Genomic DNA, 16,111 nt, shown 5'->3' with positions numbered 1-16,111 from the left:
AGTAAACACCGTAAGAAAAAAGGCAAAAAACCACGCTTTATTATCATACCGCCGAACAAAAAGTGGAATAACACGCGATCAAAAAGACAGTTATAAATAACCATTGTACCGCTGAAAACGTCATCTTGTCCCCCAAAAAACGAGCCGCCATACAGCATCATCAGCAAAAAAATAAAAAAGTTATAGTCCTGAGAATAAAGCGATGCAAAAATAATTATTTTTTCTGTAAAATAGTTTTTATCGTATAAAAGCGCCAAAACATTAAAAAAATGATATAAATGAGGTATCGCTGTAATCGTACTGACCCGAAGAATAAAACTGCTTTATCAATTTTACCAAACGCGGAACGGTATAAACGCCTCCCCCAATAGAAATTCATGAATAGCTGGTTTTTGGTCATTCTTCCTCACAAAAATCGGAATAAAAAGCGATCAAAAAATGTCACGTGCCCGAAAATGTTTTCAATAAAAACGTCAACTCGTCCCGCAAAAAACAAGACCTCACATGACTCTGTGGACCAAAATATGAAAAAATTATAGCTCTCAAAATGTGGTATTGCAAAAAATATTTTTTGCAATAAAAAGCGTCTTTCAGTGTGTGACGGCTGCCAATCATAAAAATCCGCTAAAAAACTATAAAAGTAAATCAAACCCCCCTTCATCACCCCCTTAGTTAGGGAAAAATAAAAAAAAATGTATTTATTTCCATTTTCCCATTAGGGTTAGGGTTAGGGCTAGAGTTAGGGCTAGGGCTAGAGTTAGGGCTAGGATTAGGGTTAGGGCTAGGGTTAGGGTTGGGGCTACAGTTACGGTTGGGGCTAAAGTTAGGGTTAGGGTTTAGATTACATTTACAGTTGGGAATAGGGCTAGGGTTAGGGTTGGGGCTAAAGTTACGGTTAGGGTTTAGATTACATCTACGGTTGGGAATAGGGTTGGGATTAGGGTTAGAGGTGTGTCAGGGTTAGAGGTGTGGTTAGGGTTACCGTTGGAATTAGGGTTAGGGGTGTGTTTAGATTAGGGTTTCAGTTATAATTGGGGGGTTTCCAGAGGCGTAGCTAGAGCTTTTGCCGCCCGGGGCTGTTCCGAGTTTGGCGCAAAAGGCTCAATACACACAAAGGTTACCAAAAATGGTTTTCCTGTTTTGTAGAACTTAAACTGGGCCTAATGGTGTCACCCCCACATGCCACACCTGTGACTTAATACCACCACACCATGACCAGGCCACATAGTGACCGAATAATACTACATACAAGGGACAAATACCACAACACCATTTCCAGACCACATATTACCACCACATAGTGACTGAATACTACAATACTGACCAGTAATAAAAAAAAAAACCACAATACTATCACCATAAGTGCCAGTATTCACAGGAGATCTGTACTTAGTATGCAGTGTCTGTGTAGAGGTAATACAGAGATCACTGGTGACATTATACACAGGACCTCTATATAGTATACAGTGTATAGTGTCAGTGTATAGGTAACACTGACTCACCAGTGACGTCTCTAGGTGAAGTCCTTCATCTTTCATCCAGCACAGACCGCCATCATTCCTTCCAGCCAGGACTCGTTTCTGCAGGAAATAACACAGTTATCTCGAGCTCCGCTTGCAGAACACATTACTTAATTTTTCACAACTTCTACATTACATCACATGAAGAAAAAAAGGTGATATAGTGTCACTCTGCACAGTAACAGGACCGCCCCCCCATTTAAAACAGTATACTCAAATAAAATAAATATATCACTGCAGTAATAATATCCCTTAATTATCCCCTATGGTAACACTATTCCCCACCCTGGCCCCGTTTATCTCATTCCTGGCTCCAGCCATATGTTCTCGCATCCTGCCCTCATGAGTATCCATTCTACCCCATATGATCTTCCCATCCTGCCCCACCAGCCTCCATCGTATCCATCCTGCCCCATGATCCAATCCTGCCCCGTGTCTCCAATCATGCCCCGTATCTACATTCTGCCCATGCCTCAAGTCCTGCCCCCAGTGTGTCCAGCAATCTGCCCCAGTGTGTCCAGCATATTACCCCCATGTTGTCCAGCAATCTGCCCCAGTGTGTCCAGCATATTACCCCCAGTGTGTCCAGCAATCTGCCCCAGTATGTCCAGCACTGCCCCCCGTGTGTCCAGCAATCTGCCCCAGTGTCCAGCCTTTCCCCAGTGTGTCCAGCAGTCTGCCCCAGTGTGTCCAGCATATTACCCCCAGTGTCCAGCATTGCCCCAGTATGTCCAGCATATTACCCCCAGTGTGTCCAGCAATCTGCCCCAGTGTCCAGCATTGCCCCAGTGTGTCTAGAAGTCTGCCCCAGGGTCTCCAGCATTGCCTCAATGTGTCCAGAAATCTGCCCCAGGGTCTCCAGTATTGCCCCAGTGTGTCCAGCAATCTGCCCCATGGTCTCCTGTATTGCCCCAGTGTGTCCAGCAATCTGCCCCATGGTCTCCTGTATTGCCCCAGTATGTCCAGAAGTCTGCCCCAGGGTCTCCAGCATTGCCTCAATGTGTCCTGAAATCTGCCCCATGGTCTCCAGTATTCAGTGTGTCCAGCAATCTGCCCCATAGTCTCCTGTATTGCCCCAGTGTGTCCAGCATTCTGCCCCATGGTCTCCAGTATTGCCCCAGTGTGTCCAGCATTCTGCCCCATGGTCTCTAGTATTGCCCCAGTGTGTCCAGCATTCTGCCCCATGGTCTCCAGTATTGCCCCAGTGTGTCCAGCAATCTGCCCCATAGTCTCCTGTATTGCCCCAGTGTGTCCAGCAATCTGCCCCATGGTCTCCTGTATTGCCCCAGTGTGTCCAGCATTCTGCCCCATGGTCTCCTGTATTGACCCAGTGTGTCCAGCATTCTGCCCCATGGTCTCCAGTATTGCCCCAGTGTGTCCAGCATTCTGCCCCATGGTCTCCAGTATTGCCCCAGTGTGTCCAGCAATCTGCCCCATGGTCTCCAGTATTGCCCCAGTGTGTCCAGCATTCTGCCCCATGGTCTCCTGTATTGCCCCAGTGTGACCAGCATTCTGCCCCATGGTCTCCAGTATTGCCCCAGTGTGTCCAGCATTCTGCCCCAGGGTCTCCAGTATTGCCCCAGTGTGTCCAGCATTCTGCCCCATGGTCTCCAGTATTGCCCCAGTGTGTCCAGCAATCTGCCCCATGGTCTCCAGTATTGCCCCAGTGTGTCCAGCAATCTGCCCCATGCTCTCCAGTATTGCCCCAGTGTGTCCAGCATTGCCCCCAGACAGTCAGACATAAAGAAAAAAAAAAAGTAAAATCCTCACCTCTCCCGTTCCTAGCGCAGGTCCGGTGCGGTGCAGCCAGTCGGCGTCTCTCCGGCTCTGCGACGCTCAGGACAGAGAGGCTGAGCGGCGCGCACAGTAGTGATGTCATCGCGCCCTCTGCTCTGAGACGTCGCAGAGTCAGAGGACGCTGAAGCCGCAGGAACCAGGAGAGGTGAGTATTAGAGCGGGGGCGGGGGTGGGGGGAGCTGGCCCTGGTCGTGGCGGCCGCCCGAAGATTTAAAGGGGCGTCTTTTTTTTTTTTTTTTTTTTCTTCTCCTGCAGCGCCGGCCGCCCGGGGCGGACCGCCCCCCCCGCACCCCCCTTCCTACGCCACTGGGGGTTTCCACTGTTTCGGCACATCAGGGGCTCTCCAAACACGACATGGCGTCCGATCTCAATTCCAGCCAATTCTGCGTTGAAAAAGTAAAACAGTGCTCCTTCCCTTCCGAGCTCTCCCGTGTGCCCAAACAGGGGTTTACCCCAACATATGGGGTATCAGCGTACTCAGGACAAATAGGACAACAACTTTTGTGGTCAAATTTCTCCTGTTACCCTTGGGAAAATACAAAACTGGGGGCTAAAAATAATTTTTGTGGGAAAACAAAAAGATTTTTTATTTTCACAGCTCTGCGTTATAAACTGTAGTGAAACACTTGGTGGGGGTTCAAAGTTCTCACAACAAATCTAGATAAGTTCATTGAGGGGTCTAGTTTCCAATATGGGGTCACTTTGGGGGGGTTTCTACTGTTTAGGTACATTAGGGGCTCTGCAAACGCAATGTGACGCCTGCAGACCAATCCATCTAAGTCTGCATTCCAAATGATGCTCCTTCCCTTCCGAGCCCTCCCATGCGCCCAAACGGTGGTTCCCCCCCACATATCGGGTATCAGCGTACTCAGGACAAATTGGACAACAACATTTAGGGTCCAATTTCTCCTGCTAACCTTGGAAAAATACAAAACTGGGGGCTAAAATATAATTTTTGTGGAAAAAAAAATATTTTTTATTTGCACGGCTCTGCGTTATAAACTGTAGTGAAATACTTGGGGGTTCAAAGCTCTCACAACACATCAAGATGAGTTCCTTAGGGGGTCTACTTTCCAAAATGGTGTCACTTGTGGGGGGTTTCTACTGTTTAGGTACATTAGGGGCTCTGCAAACGCAATGTGACGCCTGCAGACAATTCCATCTAAGTCTGCATTCCAAATGGCGCTCCTTCCCTTCCGAGCCCTCCCATGCGCCCAAACGGTGGTTCCCCCCCACATATGGGGTATCAGCGTACTCAGGACAAATTGGACAACAACTTTTGGGGTCCAATTTCTCCTGTTACCCTAGGGAAAATACAAAACTGGGGGTTAAAAAATAATTTTTGTGGGAAAAAAATTTTGTTTTATTTTTTTGGCTCTGCATTATAAACTTCTGTGAAGCCCTTGGTGGGTCAAAGTGCTCACCACACATCCAGATAAGTTCCTTAGGGGGTCTATTTTCCAAAATGGTGTCACTTGTGGGGGGTTTCAATGTTTAGGCACATCAGTGGCTCTCCAAACGCAACATGGCGTCCCATCTCAATTCCTGTCAATTTTGCATTGAAAAGTCAAACGGCGCTCCTTCCCTTCCGAGCTCTCCCATGCGCCCAAACAGTGGTTTACTGCCACATATGGGGTATCAGCGTACTCAGGACAAATTGGACAACAACTTTTGAGGTCCAATTTCTTCTCTTACCCTTGGAAAAATAAAAAATTGGGGGCAAAAATATAATTTTTGTGAAAAAATATGATTTTTTATTTTTACGGTTCTGTATTATAAACTTCTGTGAAGCACTTGGTGGGTCAAAGTGCTCACCACACCTCTAGATAAGTTCCTTAGGGGGTCTATTTTCCAAAATGGTGTCACTTGTGGGGGGTTTCAATGTTTAGGCACATCAGTGGCTCTCCAAACGCAACATGGCGTCCCATCTCAATTTCTGTCAATTTTGCATTGAAAAGTCAAACGGCGCTCCTTCCCTTCCGAGCTCTCCCATGCGCCCAAACAGTGGTGTACTGCCACATATGGGGTATCAGCGTACTCAGGACAAATTGGACAACAACTTTTGGGGTCCATTTTCTCCTGTTACCCTTGGTAAAATAAAACAAATTGGAGCTGAAGTAAATTTTTTGTGTAAAAAAGTTAAATGTTCATTTTTATTTAAACATTCCAAAAATTCCTATTAAACACCTGAAGGGTTAATAAACTTCTTGAATGTGGTTTTGAGCACCTTGAGGGGTGTAGTTTTAGAATGGTGTCACACTTGGGTATTTTCTATCATATAGACCCCTCAAAATGACTTCAAATGAGATGTGGTACCTAAAAAAAAAAATGGTGTTGTAAAAATAAGAAATTGCTGGTCAACTTTTAACCCTTATAACTCCCTAACAAAAAAAAAAATTGGTTCCAAAATTATGCTGATGTAAAGGAGACATGTGGGAAATGTTACTTATTAAGTATTTTGTGTGACATATCTCTGTGATTTAATTGCATAAAAATTCAAAGTTTGAAAATTGCGAAATTTTCAAAATTTTTGCCAAATTTCCATTTTTTTCACAAATAAACGCAGGTACTATCAAAGAAATTTTACCACTATCATGAAGTACAATATGTCTCGAGAAAACAATGTCAGAATCACCGGGATCCGTTGAAGCGTTCCAGAGTTATAGCCTCATAAAGGGACAGTGGTCAGAATTGTAAAAATTGGCCTGGTCATTGACGTGCAAACCACCCTTGGGGGTAAAGGGGTTAATAACTTATTACCACTATGAAAACTGTAATAATTCTGAGTGTTTGAAGGAGCTGTCCACAACTGGATAAGCTCTACTTAATCTCATTTCAGGGCCTGATTTAAAGGGGTTGTCCGGCCTCATGCTACAAGTCTGCAGTCACTATATGAGACTGTACACTTGTGATTCTTCACATCACTCGCACTGCTCTGTGAGGATTCTTTGTCGTTGGGAGCGGTGGGCACATGACCTCAAGTACGGTATGTGATTTCCGTACATGTCACGTGTCGACTAGATGGACTTGGCCTTGCTCAGTGCAAGTGTATTGAGGGAGTTAGAGTACAGTATGTGGTTGGAAGTATGCAAATCACATACTTGTGGTCACATAGTAACATAGTAACATAGTTAGTAAGGCCGAAAAAAGACATTTGTCCATCCAGTTCAGCCTATATTCCATCATAATAAATACCCAGATCTACGTCCTTCTACAGAACCTAATAATTGTATGATACAATATTGTTCTGCTCCAGGAAGACATCCAGGCCTCTCTTGAACCCCTCGACTGAGTTCACCATCACCACCTCCTCAGGCAAGCAATTCCAGATTCTCACTGCCCTAACAGTAAAGAATCCTCTTCTATGTTGGTGGAAAAACCTTCTCTCCTCCAGACGCAAAGAATGCCCCCTTGTGCCCGTCACCTTCCTTGGTATAAACAGATCCTCAGCGAGATATTTGTATTGTCCCCTTATATACTTATACATGGTTATTAGATCGCCCCTCAGTCGTCTTTTTTCTAGACTAAATAATCCTAATTTCGCTAATCTATCTGGGTATTGTAGTTCTCCCATCCCCTTTATTAATTTTGTTGCCCTCCTTTGTACTCTCTCTAGTTCCATTATATCCTTCCTGAGCACCGGTGCCCAAAACTGGACACAGTACTCCATGTGCGGTCTAACTAGGGATTTGTACAGAGGCAGTATAATGCTCTCATCATGTGTATCCAGACCTCTTTTAATGCACCCCATGATCCTGTTTGCCTTGGCAGCTGCTGCCTGGCACTGGCTGCTCCAGGTAAGTTTATCATTAACTACGATCCCCAAGTCCTTCTCCCTGTCAGATTTGCCCAGTGGTTTCCCATTCAGTGTGTAATGGTGACATTGATTCCTTCTTCCCATGTGTATAACCTTACATTTATCATTGTTAAACCTCATCTGCCACCTTTCAGCCCAAGTTTCCAACTTATCCAGATCCATCTGTAGCAGAATACTATCTTCTCTTGTATTAACTGCTTTACATAGTTTCGTATCATCTGCAAATATCGATATTTTACTGTGTAAACCTTCTACCAGATCATTAATGAATATGTTGAAGAGAACAGGTCCCAATACTGACCCCTGCGGTACCCCACTGGTCACAGCGACCCAGTTAGAGACTATACCATTTATAACCACCCTCTGCTTTCTATCACTAAGCCAGTTACTAACCCATTTACACACAATTTCCCCCAGACCAAGCATTCTCATTTTGTGTACCAACCTCTTGTGCGGCACGGTATCAAACGCTTTGGAAAAATCGAGATATACCACGTCCAATGACTCACCGTGGTCCAGTCTATAGCTTACCTCTTCATAAAAACTGATTAGATTGGTTTGACAGGAGCGATTTCTCATAAACCCATGCTGATATGGAGTTAAACAGTTATTCTCATTGAGATAATCCAGAATAACATCCCTCAGAAACCCTTCAAATATTTTACCAACAATAGAGGTTAGACTTACTGGCCTATAATTTCCAGGTTCACTTTTAGAGCCCTTTTTGAATATTGGCACCACATTTGCTATGCGCCAGTCTTGCGGAACAGACCCTGTCGCTATAGAGTCACTAAAAATAAGAAATAATGGTTTATCTATTACATTACTTAGTTCTCTTAGTACTCGTGGGTGTATGCCATCCGGACCCGGAGATTTATCTATTTTAATCTTATTTAGCCGGTTTCGCACCTCTTCTTGGGTTAGATTGGTGACCCTTAATATAGGGTTTTCATTGTTTCTTGGGATTTCACCTAGCATTTCATTTTCCATCGTGAATACCGTGGAGAAGAAGGTGTTTAATATGTTAGCTTTTTCCTCGTCATCTACAACCATTCTTTCCTCACTATTTTTTAAGGGGCCTACATTTTCAGTTTTTATTCTTTTACTATTGATATAGTTGAAGAACAGTTTGGGATTAGTTTTACTCTCCTTAGCAATGTGCTTCTCTGTTTCCTTTTTGGCAGCTTTAATTAGTTTTTTAGATAAAGTATTTTTCTCCCTATAGTTTTTTAGAGCTTCAATGGTGCCATCCTGCTTTAGTAGTGCAAATGCTTTCTTTTTACTGTTAATTGCCTGTCTTACTTCTTTGTTTAGCCACATTGGGTTTTTCCTATTTCTAGTCCTTTTATTCCCACAAGGTATAAACCGCTTACACTGCCTATTTAGGATGTTCTTAAACATTTCCCATTTATTATCTGTATTCTTATTTCTGAGGATATTGTCCCAGTCTACCAGATTAAGGGCATCTCTAAGCTGGTCAAACTTTGCCTTCCTAAAGTTGTGTTTTTGTGACTCCCTGACAAGTCCCCCTAGTGAAAGACAGGTGAAACTGTACAATATTGTGGTCGCTATTTCCTAGATACCCGACCACCTGCAGATTTGTTATTCTGTCAGGTCTATTAGATAGTATTAGGTCTAAAAGTGCTGCTCCTCTGGTTGGATTCTGCACCAATTGTGAAAGATAATTTTTCTTGGTTATTAGCAGAAACCTGTTGCCTTTATGGGTTTCACAGGTTTCTGTTTCCCAGTTAATATCCGGGTAGTTAAAGTCCCCCATAACCAGGACCTCATTATGGGTTGCAGCTTCATCTATCTGCTTTAGAAGTAGACTTTCCATACTTTCTGTTATATTTGGGGGTTTGTAACAGACCCCAATGAGAATTTTGTTACCATTTTTCCCTCCATGAATTTCAACCCATATGGACTCGACATCCTCATTACCTTCGCTAATATCCTCCCTTAAAGTGGACTTTAGACAAGACTTTACATAGAGACAAACCCCTCCTCCTCTCCGATTTTTACGATCCTTTCTAAACAGACTGTAACCCTGTAAGTTAACTGCCCAGTCATAGCTTTCATCTAACCATGTCTCGGTTATTCCCACTATGTCAAAGTTACCTGTAGATATTTCTGCTTCTAGTTCTTCCATCTTGTTTGTCAGGCTTCTGGCGTTTGCGAGCATGCAGTTTAGAGGATTTTGTTTTGTTCCAATCTCCTCACTGTGGATTGTTTTAGAAATGTTCTTACCTCCCTTCTGAGTATGTTTTCCTGGGTCGTCTTTGTTCGAGTCTAATGTTTTTCTTCCCGTCCCCTCTTCTTCTAGTTTAACGCCCTCCTGATGAGTGTAGCGAGTCTTCTGGCGAATGTGTGTTTCCCAGGTTTGTTGAGGTGTAGTCCGTCTCTGGCGAGGAGTCCATCATACCAGTAATTCACACCGTGGTCCAGGAATCCAAATCCTTGTTGTCTGCACCATCGTCTTAGCCAGTTGTTTGCATCAAGGATCCTGTTCCATCTCCTGGTGCCATGCCCGTCTACTGGAAGGATAGAAGAAAAAACTACCTGTGCATCCAGTTCCTTTACTTTCTTCCCCAACTCTTCAAAGTCCTTGCAGATTGTCGGTAGGTCCTTCCTTGCCGTGTCATTGGTGCCAGCATGTATCAAAAGAAATGGGTGGACGTCCTTGGAGCTGAAGAGCTTTGGTATCCTATCGGTCACATCCTTGATCATCGCACCTGGAAGGCAGCATACTTCTCTTGCAGTTATGTCCGGTCTGCAGATGGCTGCTTCTGTGCCTCTCAGTAGTGAGTCTCCCACCACCACCACTCTTCGTTGCTTCTTGGCTGTACTTTTTGCTGTCACTTGTTGCTGTGTGCCCTTTTCTTTTTTGCTTGCTGGTATTGCTTCATTCTTAGGTGTGCCATCTTCATCCTCTACAAAGATTTGATATCGGTTCTTCAGTTGTGTGGTTGGTGATTTCTCCATGGTCTTCTTGCTTCTTTTGGTCACATGCTTCCACTCATCTGCTTTTGGAGGTTCTCTGACACTTTTTTCACCTTCTGTGACCAGTAGAGATGCTTCTGTTCTGTCTAGAAAGTCTTCATTCTCTTTGATGAATTTCAAAGTTGCTATTCTTTCTTCCAGACCCCGCACCTTTTCTTCTAAAAGGGCCACTAGTCTACACTTCTGACAGGTGAAATTGGATTCTTCTTCTGGTCGATCTGTGAACATGTAGCACATGCTGCAGCTCACCATGTAGGTTGTCACATCTGCCATGTTGCTCCTAGATCCTGCTGACTTGCTGTGTGTTTTCCTTCTTGTGTAATCTACTCAGCCAAGCTCTCTTGCAATAATGTCCTACAGGCAAAAATTCGGGGTTTGGTGATGCTTTCGAAGCAGCTGGTCCCGGCTGTACCCAACGATCTTCTAGCTTAGGGAGACTTCGCTTCTCCCAGAAGGCACCTGGAATATGCAAATTAGCCTCCTGAAGCTTGAATCCCTGGTTTGGTGATGCTTTCGAAGCAGCTGGTCCCGGCTGTACCCAACGATCTTCTAGCTTAGGGAGACTTCGCTTCTCCCAGAAGGCACCTGGAATATGCAAATTAGCCTCCTGAAGCTTGAATCCCTGGTTTGGTGATGCTTTCGAAGCAGCTGGTCCCGGCTGTACCCAACGATCTTCTAGCTTAGGGAGACTTCGCTTCTCCCAGAAGGCACCTGGAATATGCAAATTAGCCTCCTGAAGCTTGAATCCCTGGTTTGGTGATGCTTTCGAAGCAGCTGGTCCCGGCTGTACCCAACGATCTTCTAGCTTAGGGAGACTTCGCTTCTCCCAGAAGGCACCTGGAATATGCAAATTAGCCTCCTGAAGCTTGAATCCCTGGCACCAGACACCAGACAATCCTCACAGCTCACAGGACCTGCAATGTGAGTATTCACATATTCGCAAGTCTGCAGTCAGAGAGTGACTGGGTAATGTGAGGACATATGAAGTGCTGTCTCCACTGTGGATGTCATGTGGGTCTTGTTGAAGCTCTGTCACCACTATGGATGTGGTGTGGAGTGATTGTGCTGCTTTCTCCAGATGGGGACACCTCTGTTATTTCCAGTACTGCAGTGATGATGATCAGCGCGGGGGCAGATTACTGACAACCAATGAGTGTGCAGAGTGCGGTGCTGGACACTGAGGCCGGGCGGTGCCAGCTCTGGCTGTGAGGTTAGATAATGCACAGGGAGCTGTCAAGTTTGGTAGAGCCACAGGTAAACAAACTGTGTGCAGTGAATTAAGTAAAAATCTGGAGGAACGAAAGGTCAAAACAAAAGGCAAAATATATACGGGTGTTGTATATCACAATACAGCACAGATTAGCTTGAAAAAAATTTGGATTTTGGGGTCTGGACAACCTCTTTATCCCCTTAATGACTGCTGATACGCCTTTTAAGGGCGGCAGTTAAGGGTTCCTATTTCTCAACGCTGCTTTTTAGCGGCACTGAGAAATAAGCTTATAGCACACACACACCCCTCCCCCCCCCCCTTCCAGCATTGGAAAATCTCAGGGGTTGGTTTTTACCGTCCCCCCAGTCTTGCGATCGCCGTTATTCACCAAATAATGGCGACCGCAAAAGAAATTCTGATATCCTATTTACTTCTCTCTAAATATGATCTAGCACATGAGAGGAGGGAGAAATGGGGTCCCCCGAGTCAATCCGGCTCTGTCCCCCAGCCCTCGACGTCTTCTTCCGGGAAGAAAATGTTGGGCACATGCGCAAGTGCGCCCGCCAAGATCTGCTGCCGACACCTGGCATCAGTAAATTTGTTCCTATTGGTTTATTTTGATCTCTGCGATAGACCCTATATCAGCCCTTAGTTAGGTAAAAATAAAAAAAATACTGGGGTTGGAGTTAGAATTGGAGGGAGTTTCACTGTTTAGGTACATCAGGGGCTTTCCAAACACGACATGGCACCCGCCATTGATTCCAGCCAATTTTGCGTTCAAAAAAGTCAAACAGTGCTCCCTTCCTTCTGAGCCCTGCCATGTGCCCAAACAGTGGTCCCTAAAGTAGATTTATGGAACTGTTATTTATTAACTATTTTGTGCGACGTGACTCTGATTTAAGGGCACAAAAATTTTAAAGTTTGAAAATTGCTAAACTTTCAAAAATGTTACCAAATTTCCGTTTTTTTCATAAATAAAAGTAAGTCATATCAGAGAATTTTTACCACAAACATGAAGTACAATATGTCACAAAAAAATCTCAGAATCAGCGGGATTTGTTGAAGCTTTCCAGAGCTATAACCTCATAAACTGACAGTGGTCAGAAGTGTAAAAATTGGCCTGGTCATTAACATGCAAACCACCCTTGGGGGCAAAGTAGAGTAGAACTAAGTTTTCTACCAGCACTGCCAGTACAAAATTAGCTCTGTCACTAAGGGGTTAAGTAAAATAAAGAGTGCATACTTGTCTTCCACAGTGTCCTTGTTTCAGGGATGTCATCTCCACACTATTCCTTGTGGATCAGTCATTGTGTAACAGGTTTGCTAAAGCTAATAGTGGCCACTAAAGGTACCTTCACACTGAACAATTTAACAACGATAACGATAGCGATCCGTGACGTTGCAGCGTCCTGGATAGCGATATCGTTGTGTTTGACACGCAGCAGCGATCTAGATCCTGCTGTGACATCGTTGGTCGGAGCAGAAAGGCCAGAACTTTATTTCGTCGCTGGATCTTCCGCAGACATCGCTGAATCGGCGTGTGTGACACATCGTTGTCTAGATCGCTGCAGCGTCGCTTAATGTGACGGTACCATAACAGGCTGCAACCTTTACTTTTTTTATTTACTCAGAGACCTGGTCACAGGATATTGATGATCTGCTGTTGATTAGCTGCTGCAGACACATGACACAATAGTCACAGAAACTGCTTTCAAAACAGGTGGTATTTAAAAAAATAAATAAATAAAAACTTTATTATGCCAAATGCATCATAGCCCATAGGTAGACAGGACTGGTTTGAATGGTGACAACCTGTACATAGTTGCAACATATGTTGGTGCTAAGGGAAACGTCAGGAAAACGTGGTTTTAATATACTTTTTTTTTTTTACCTCCCCAGATCCAGATGATCAGTATAAGTTAACAGAAGACACACGACAACTTGGACTTGTGGTTTGCAGAGGGACATCTGTGGTTCTTATCTGCCCACAGGATGGCATGGAGGCCATTCCTAACCCTTTTATTCAGCAACAAGAGGGATAACCAAAATAAGAGATTCTTTTGGGATGCACCATACTTCAAGTTGAAGATCTTTTTTCAATGTATTTTTCTTTTTTGTATAATTGCATTTGTGATGGCTGAAGTAAGCCATTTTAGGCAAGTCAGGACTAGCTCCATCAGATTCTTTTTGTTCACATGATCTGTTTTGAGGGATTTCTTTTACATGTTTGTGTTCTGCTCTAGTTGACTAAAGCCGCTTTTTATGTATTCCATTTGATGTATAACACCTATAATCTCTCAAAATATATTCATCCTATTTAGTGAAAATTCCAATTAAATGCAGCTAATTTAGCCTCCTATATATGTGATTATCCCAAACTACATATTGTAAGATTTTTCCTAAATGTGAAGGTGAAATCCTAATTGATCGAATGTAATCAACATTTGACCAACACGGTACTACATATATCCATCACAAGAAAGTGTCAGTTCCTGTGTTTATGTATTTTACTAACTTTTATAACACCATTAATTGTACAGCGGTTTACAGGCATTATAATCACTGTCCCAAATGGGGCTCACAATCTAGTGTTATGACAGATATAACCGTCATAAACTTCAACTGACATCCTTTGGAAGCTCAAGGTTATAGACCTGTCTCGGCAACAGTCATAGACAGCTGACTGGCATGACTCTTGGCATTATCTGGTGGACTCTTGGCATTATCACCTCTCCCTAATGGTATCTGGAGGCAAAGGTTAGGAGGAAGGAAGGGGTGAAGCAACGGGATGGTGTGGAGGCAGCACAGGTAAGTGTACTGTGTAAATGACTAGGCCTCGAAGAACTAGACCTCAGGCCTGATACTAGCCTTATGCCAATGCTGGGCCTAGGGCTTCGTGCTGAAGTTTTTTCAGGTACGGAAGCTAGGTCTTGGACCTCTAGGCTGAAGTTAGGCTGCATGTCTGGGCTATATCTCATGATTTGACTACAGTTTGCCACATGTCATGGCTACACAGGGCCTCATGATTGGGCTTCAAAGTTTACCTTGGGCTGAGCATGATTGTCCTCATTTTGTGGTTGAATAAATGGATGTTTTCTCTGTTGTCCAGCAGACCAGTATTTGTCTACTCCATCTATAGTACATGGTGTCAAAGAAGTTGTCCACTACTTGGACAACTCCTTGTTATACCCCAGCTTGGCCCCTATAAAATAAAGTTACACTCCACTCCCTTGCTGGCTCCTTTCCCGTGGTGTCAGCAGTAGTACCCCTGGGCTCTCGTGTTGTAGTTGTTATGTGAAGACTTGACACACACACAAATTTGTAGTGAAAAAGGTTTAATGCGGTCCAGTACATACAGTAAACAGACGTTTCGGTCAAATAGACCTTCCTCAATGTACTATTAAAGAAAAAAATAACAAAACAAAGTATATACCATGAGATCCAGAATTATACAATATAATCCAGAATTATGTAACAATATATAGAGTCAAAAAAGAGATGCTGGAGTGCTGATAAGCATACTAGGCTTCATAGGTGCAAAGCTGGCCACATAAGGTATAACTGCAGAGAAACAACTTGAAACCTTGTATTGTAACATGCAATAAGGAAGTGAATAAAAAGAGGAAAAGAAAATTGAATAATAGTAATAAAAATGAAAACAATAGACCTATCCAGAACTATGTACTCAAGGTAGTATGGTAATGGACACTCCTATAAAATGTTGGGAAGAAGTATAAGATGAATAATAGTGCTAAGTGATAGTGACCCATGAGAGTAGAGGCAGGATTATCAATTATAGAGATCCTGACTCAGATAAACACCAGGGATCAAGGCAGTGAATCTGTTGGGTGTAAGATAGAATGTTACCTGCAAAAAAACTTATTTACTATATGAACTACAGGGCCACATAATATTAACATTTACCCAGCTTAGTAGTGTGCTTGGGGTAATAGACGCGGTGTCCACTGCTAGTCGTGCCTGTGTATTTGGCCCAAGATGCTCATTATATAGTGTAGTGCACGGCACGCTATGAGTGGAGTGCTGCACAACCGGAAATGACATTGTGCGTTCCAGTGATGCGAGTAGTTATTGGCGTTCCACAGTCCCGGAACAGAGTCTGGTATTACTCGGGAAATAATGATTGCGTTCCACATACCGGATGTGGAGCGTCATAATCCTTGGATTGAGCAAAATAGTGTAAATAATGGTGAAGCAGGAAGGGGGGGTCATCGAAAAAGAGAAGAGAGGGAAGGTCCAAGTAGATGAGGCATTTTTCATAGTCAATACTGGCAACTCTGAAAAAATGAGGCATTAGTATGAGGACAATAAAATCACAAATATTAGTATAGCATAACCTTAACTAGTTGTAGTTGGGCGCCAGGTCACATATCTCAATCAGCACTGGTGTCACTGTCCCTGCCTCCTATCGAATTGAAGAGGAAGTGAGAGCAGCTGCAGCCCGTATTTCCTGCATTCGGATAAATCTCAACATTAAGAAGAATAGTGATGCCAGCGCTGAATGGGCCCCGGGGTCACGTGTTACAATAACTGCAAGATGGCCCAGGATGGCAAGTGCTGACACCGCTGGAACGGCACCAGCATGGGAGGGGGGCATAGAATTTTTTTTTTTTTTTTTAGCAGGGACAAATATTTAGAAGGGGTTATCAAAGAAGTGGACAACCCCTTTAATATAGCATGTTATCTTTCTGATGGCTGTCCTTCATAATGTGCTCTAAAATTTCCTGGTAGACGGCTGCGGTGACTTTG

General features: G+C 43.8%; 1 protein-coding gene across 1 annotated transcript in view; it reads left to right on the top strand.

Moving 5' to 3' along the window:
- LSM7 (LSM7 homolog, U6 small nuclear RNA and mRNA degradation associated) overlaps window positions 1-13,703 on the top strand; it is a 71,022-nt gene extending 57,319 nt beyond the window's left edge. Inside the window, exon 4 of the mRNA XM_069740790.1 lies at window positions 13,244-13,703. Coding sequence (XP_069596891.1) covers window positions 13,244-13,386 — 143 coding nt within the window. The 3' untranslated portion in view covers window positions 13,387-13,703. The remainder of the gene's footprint in view (window positions 1-13,243) is intronic.
- Window positions 13,704-16,111: the final 2,408 nt, after the last annotated feature.

The sequence above is a fragment of the Ranitomeya imitator genome, chromosome 1 (assembly GCF_032444005.1).
Source record: "Ranitomeya imitator isolate aRanImi1 chromosome 1, aRanImi1.pri, whole genome shotgun sequence".
Lineage (NCBI taxonomy): Eukaryota > Metazoa > Chordata > Amphibia > Anura > Dendrobatidae > Ranitomeya > Ranitomeya imitator.
The sequence above is the reverse complement of the archived record's forward strand: the minus strand, read 5'-3'. Positions and strand labels throughout refer to the sequence as shown.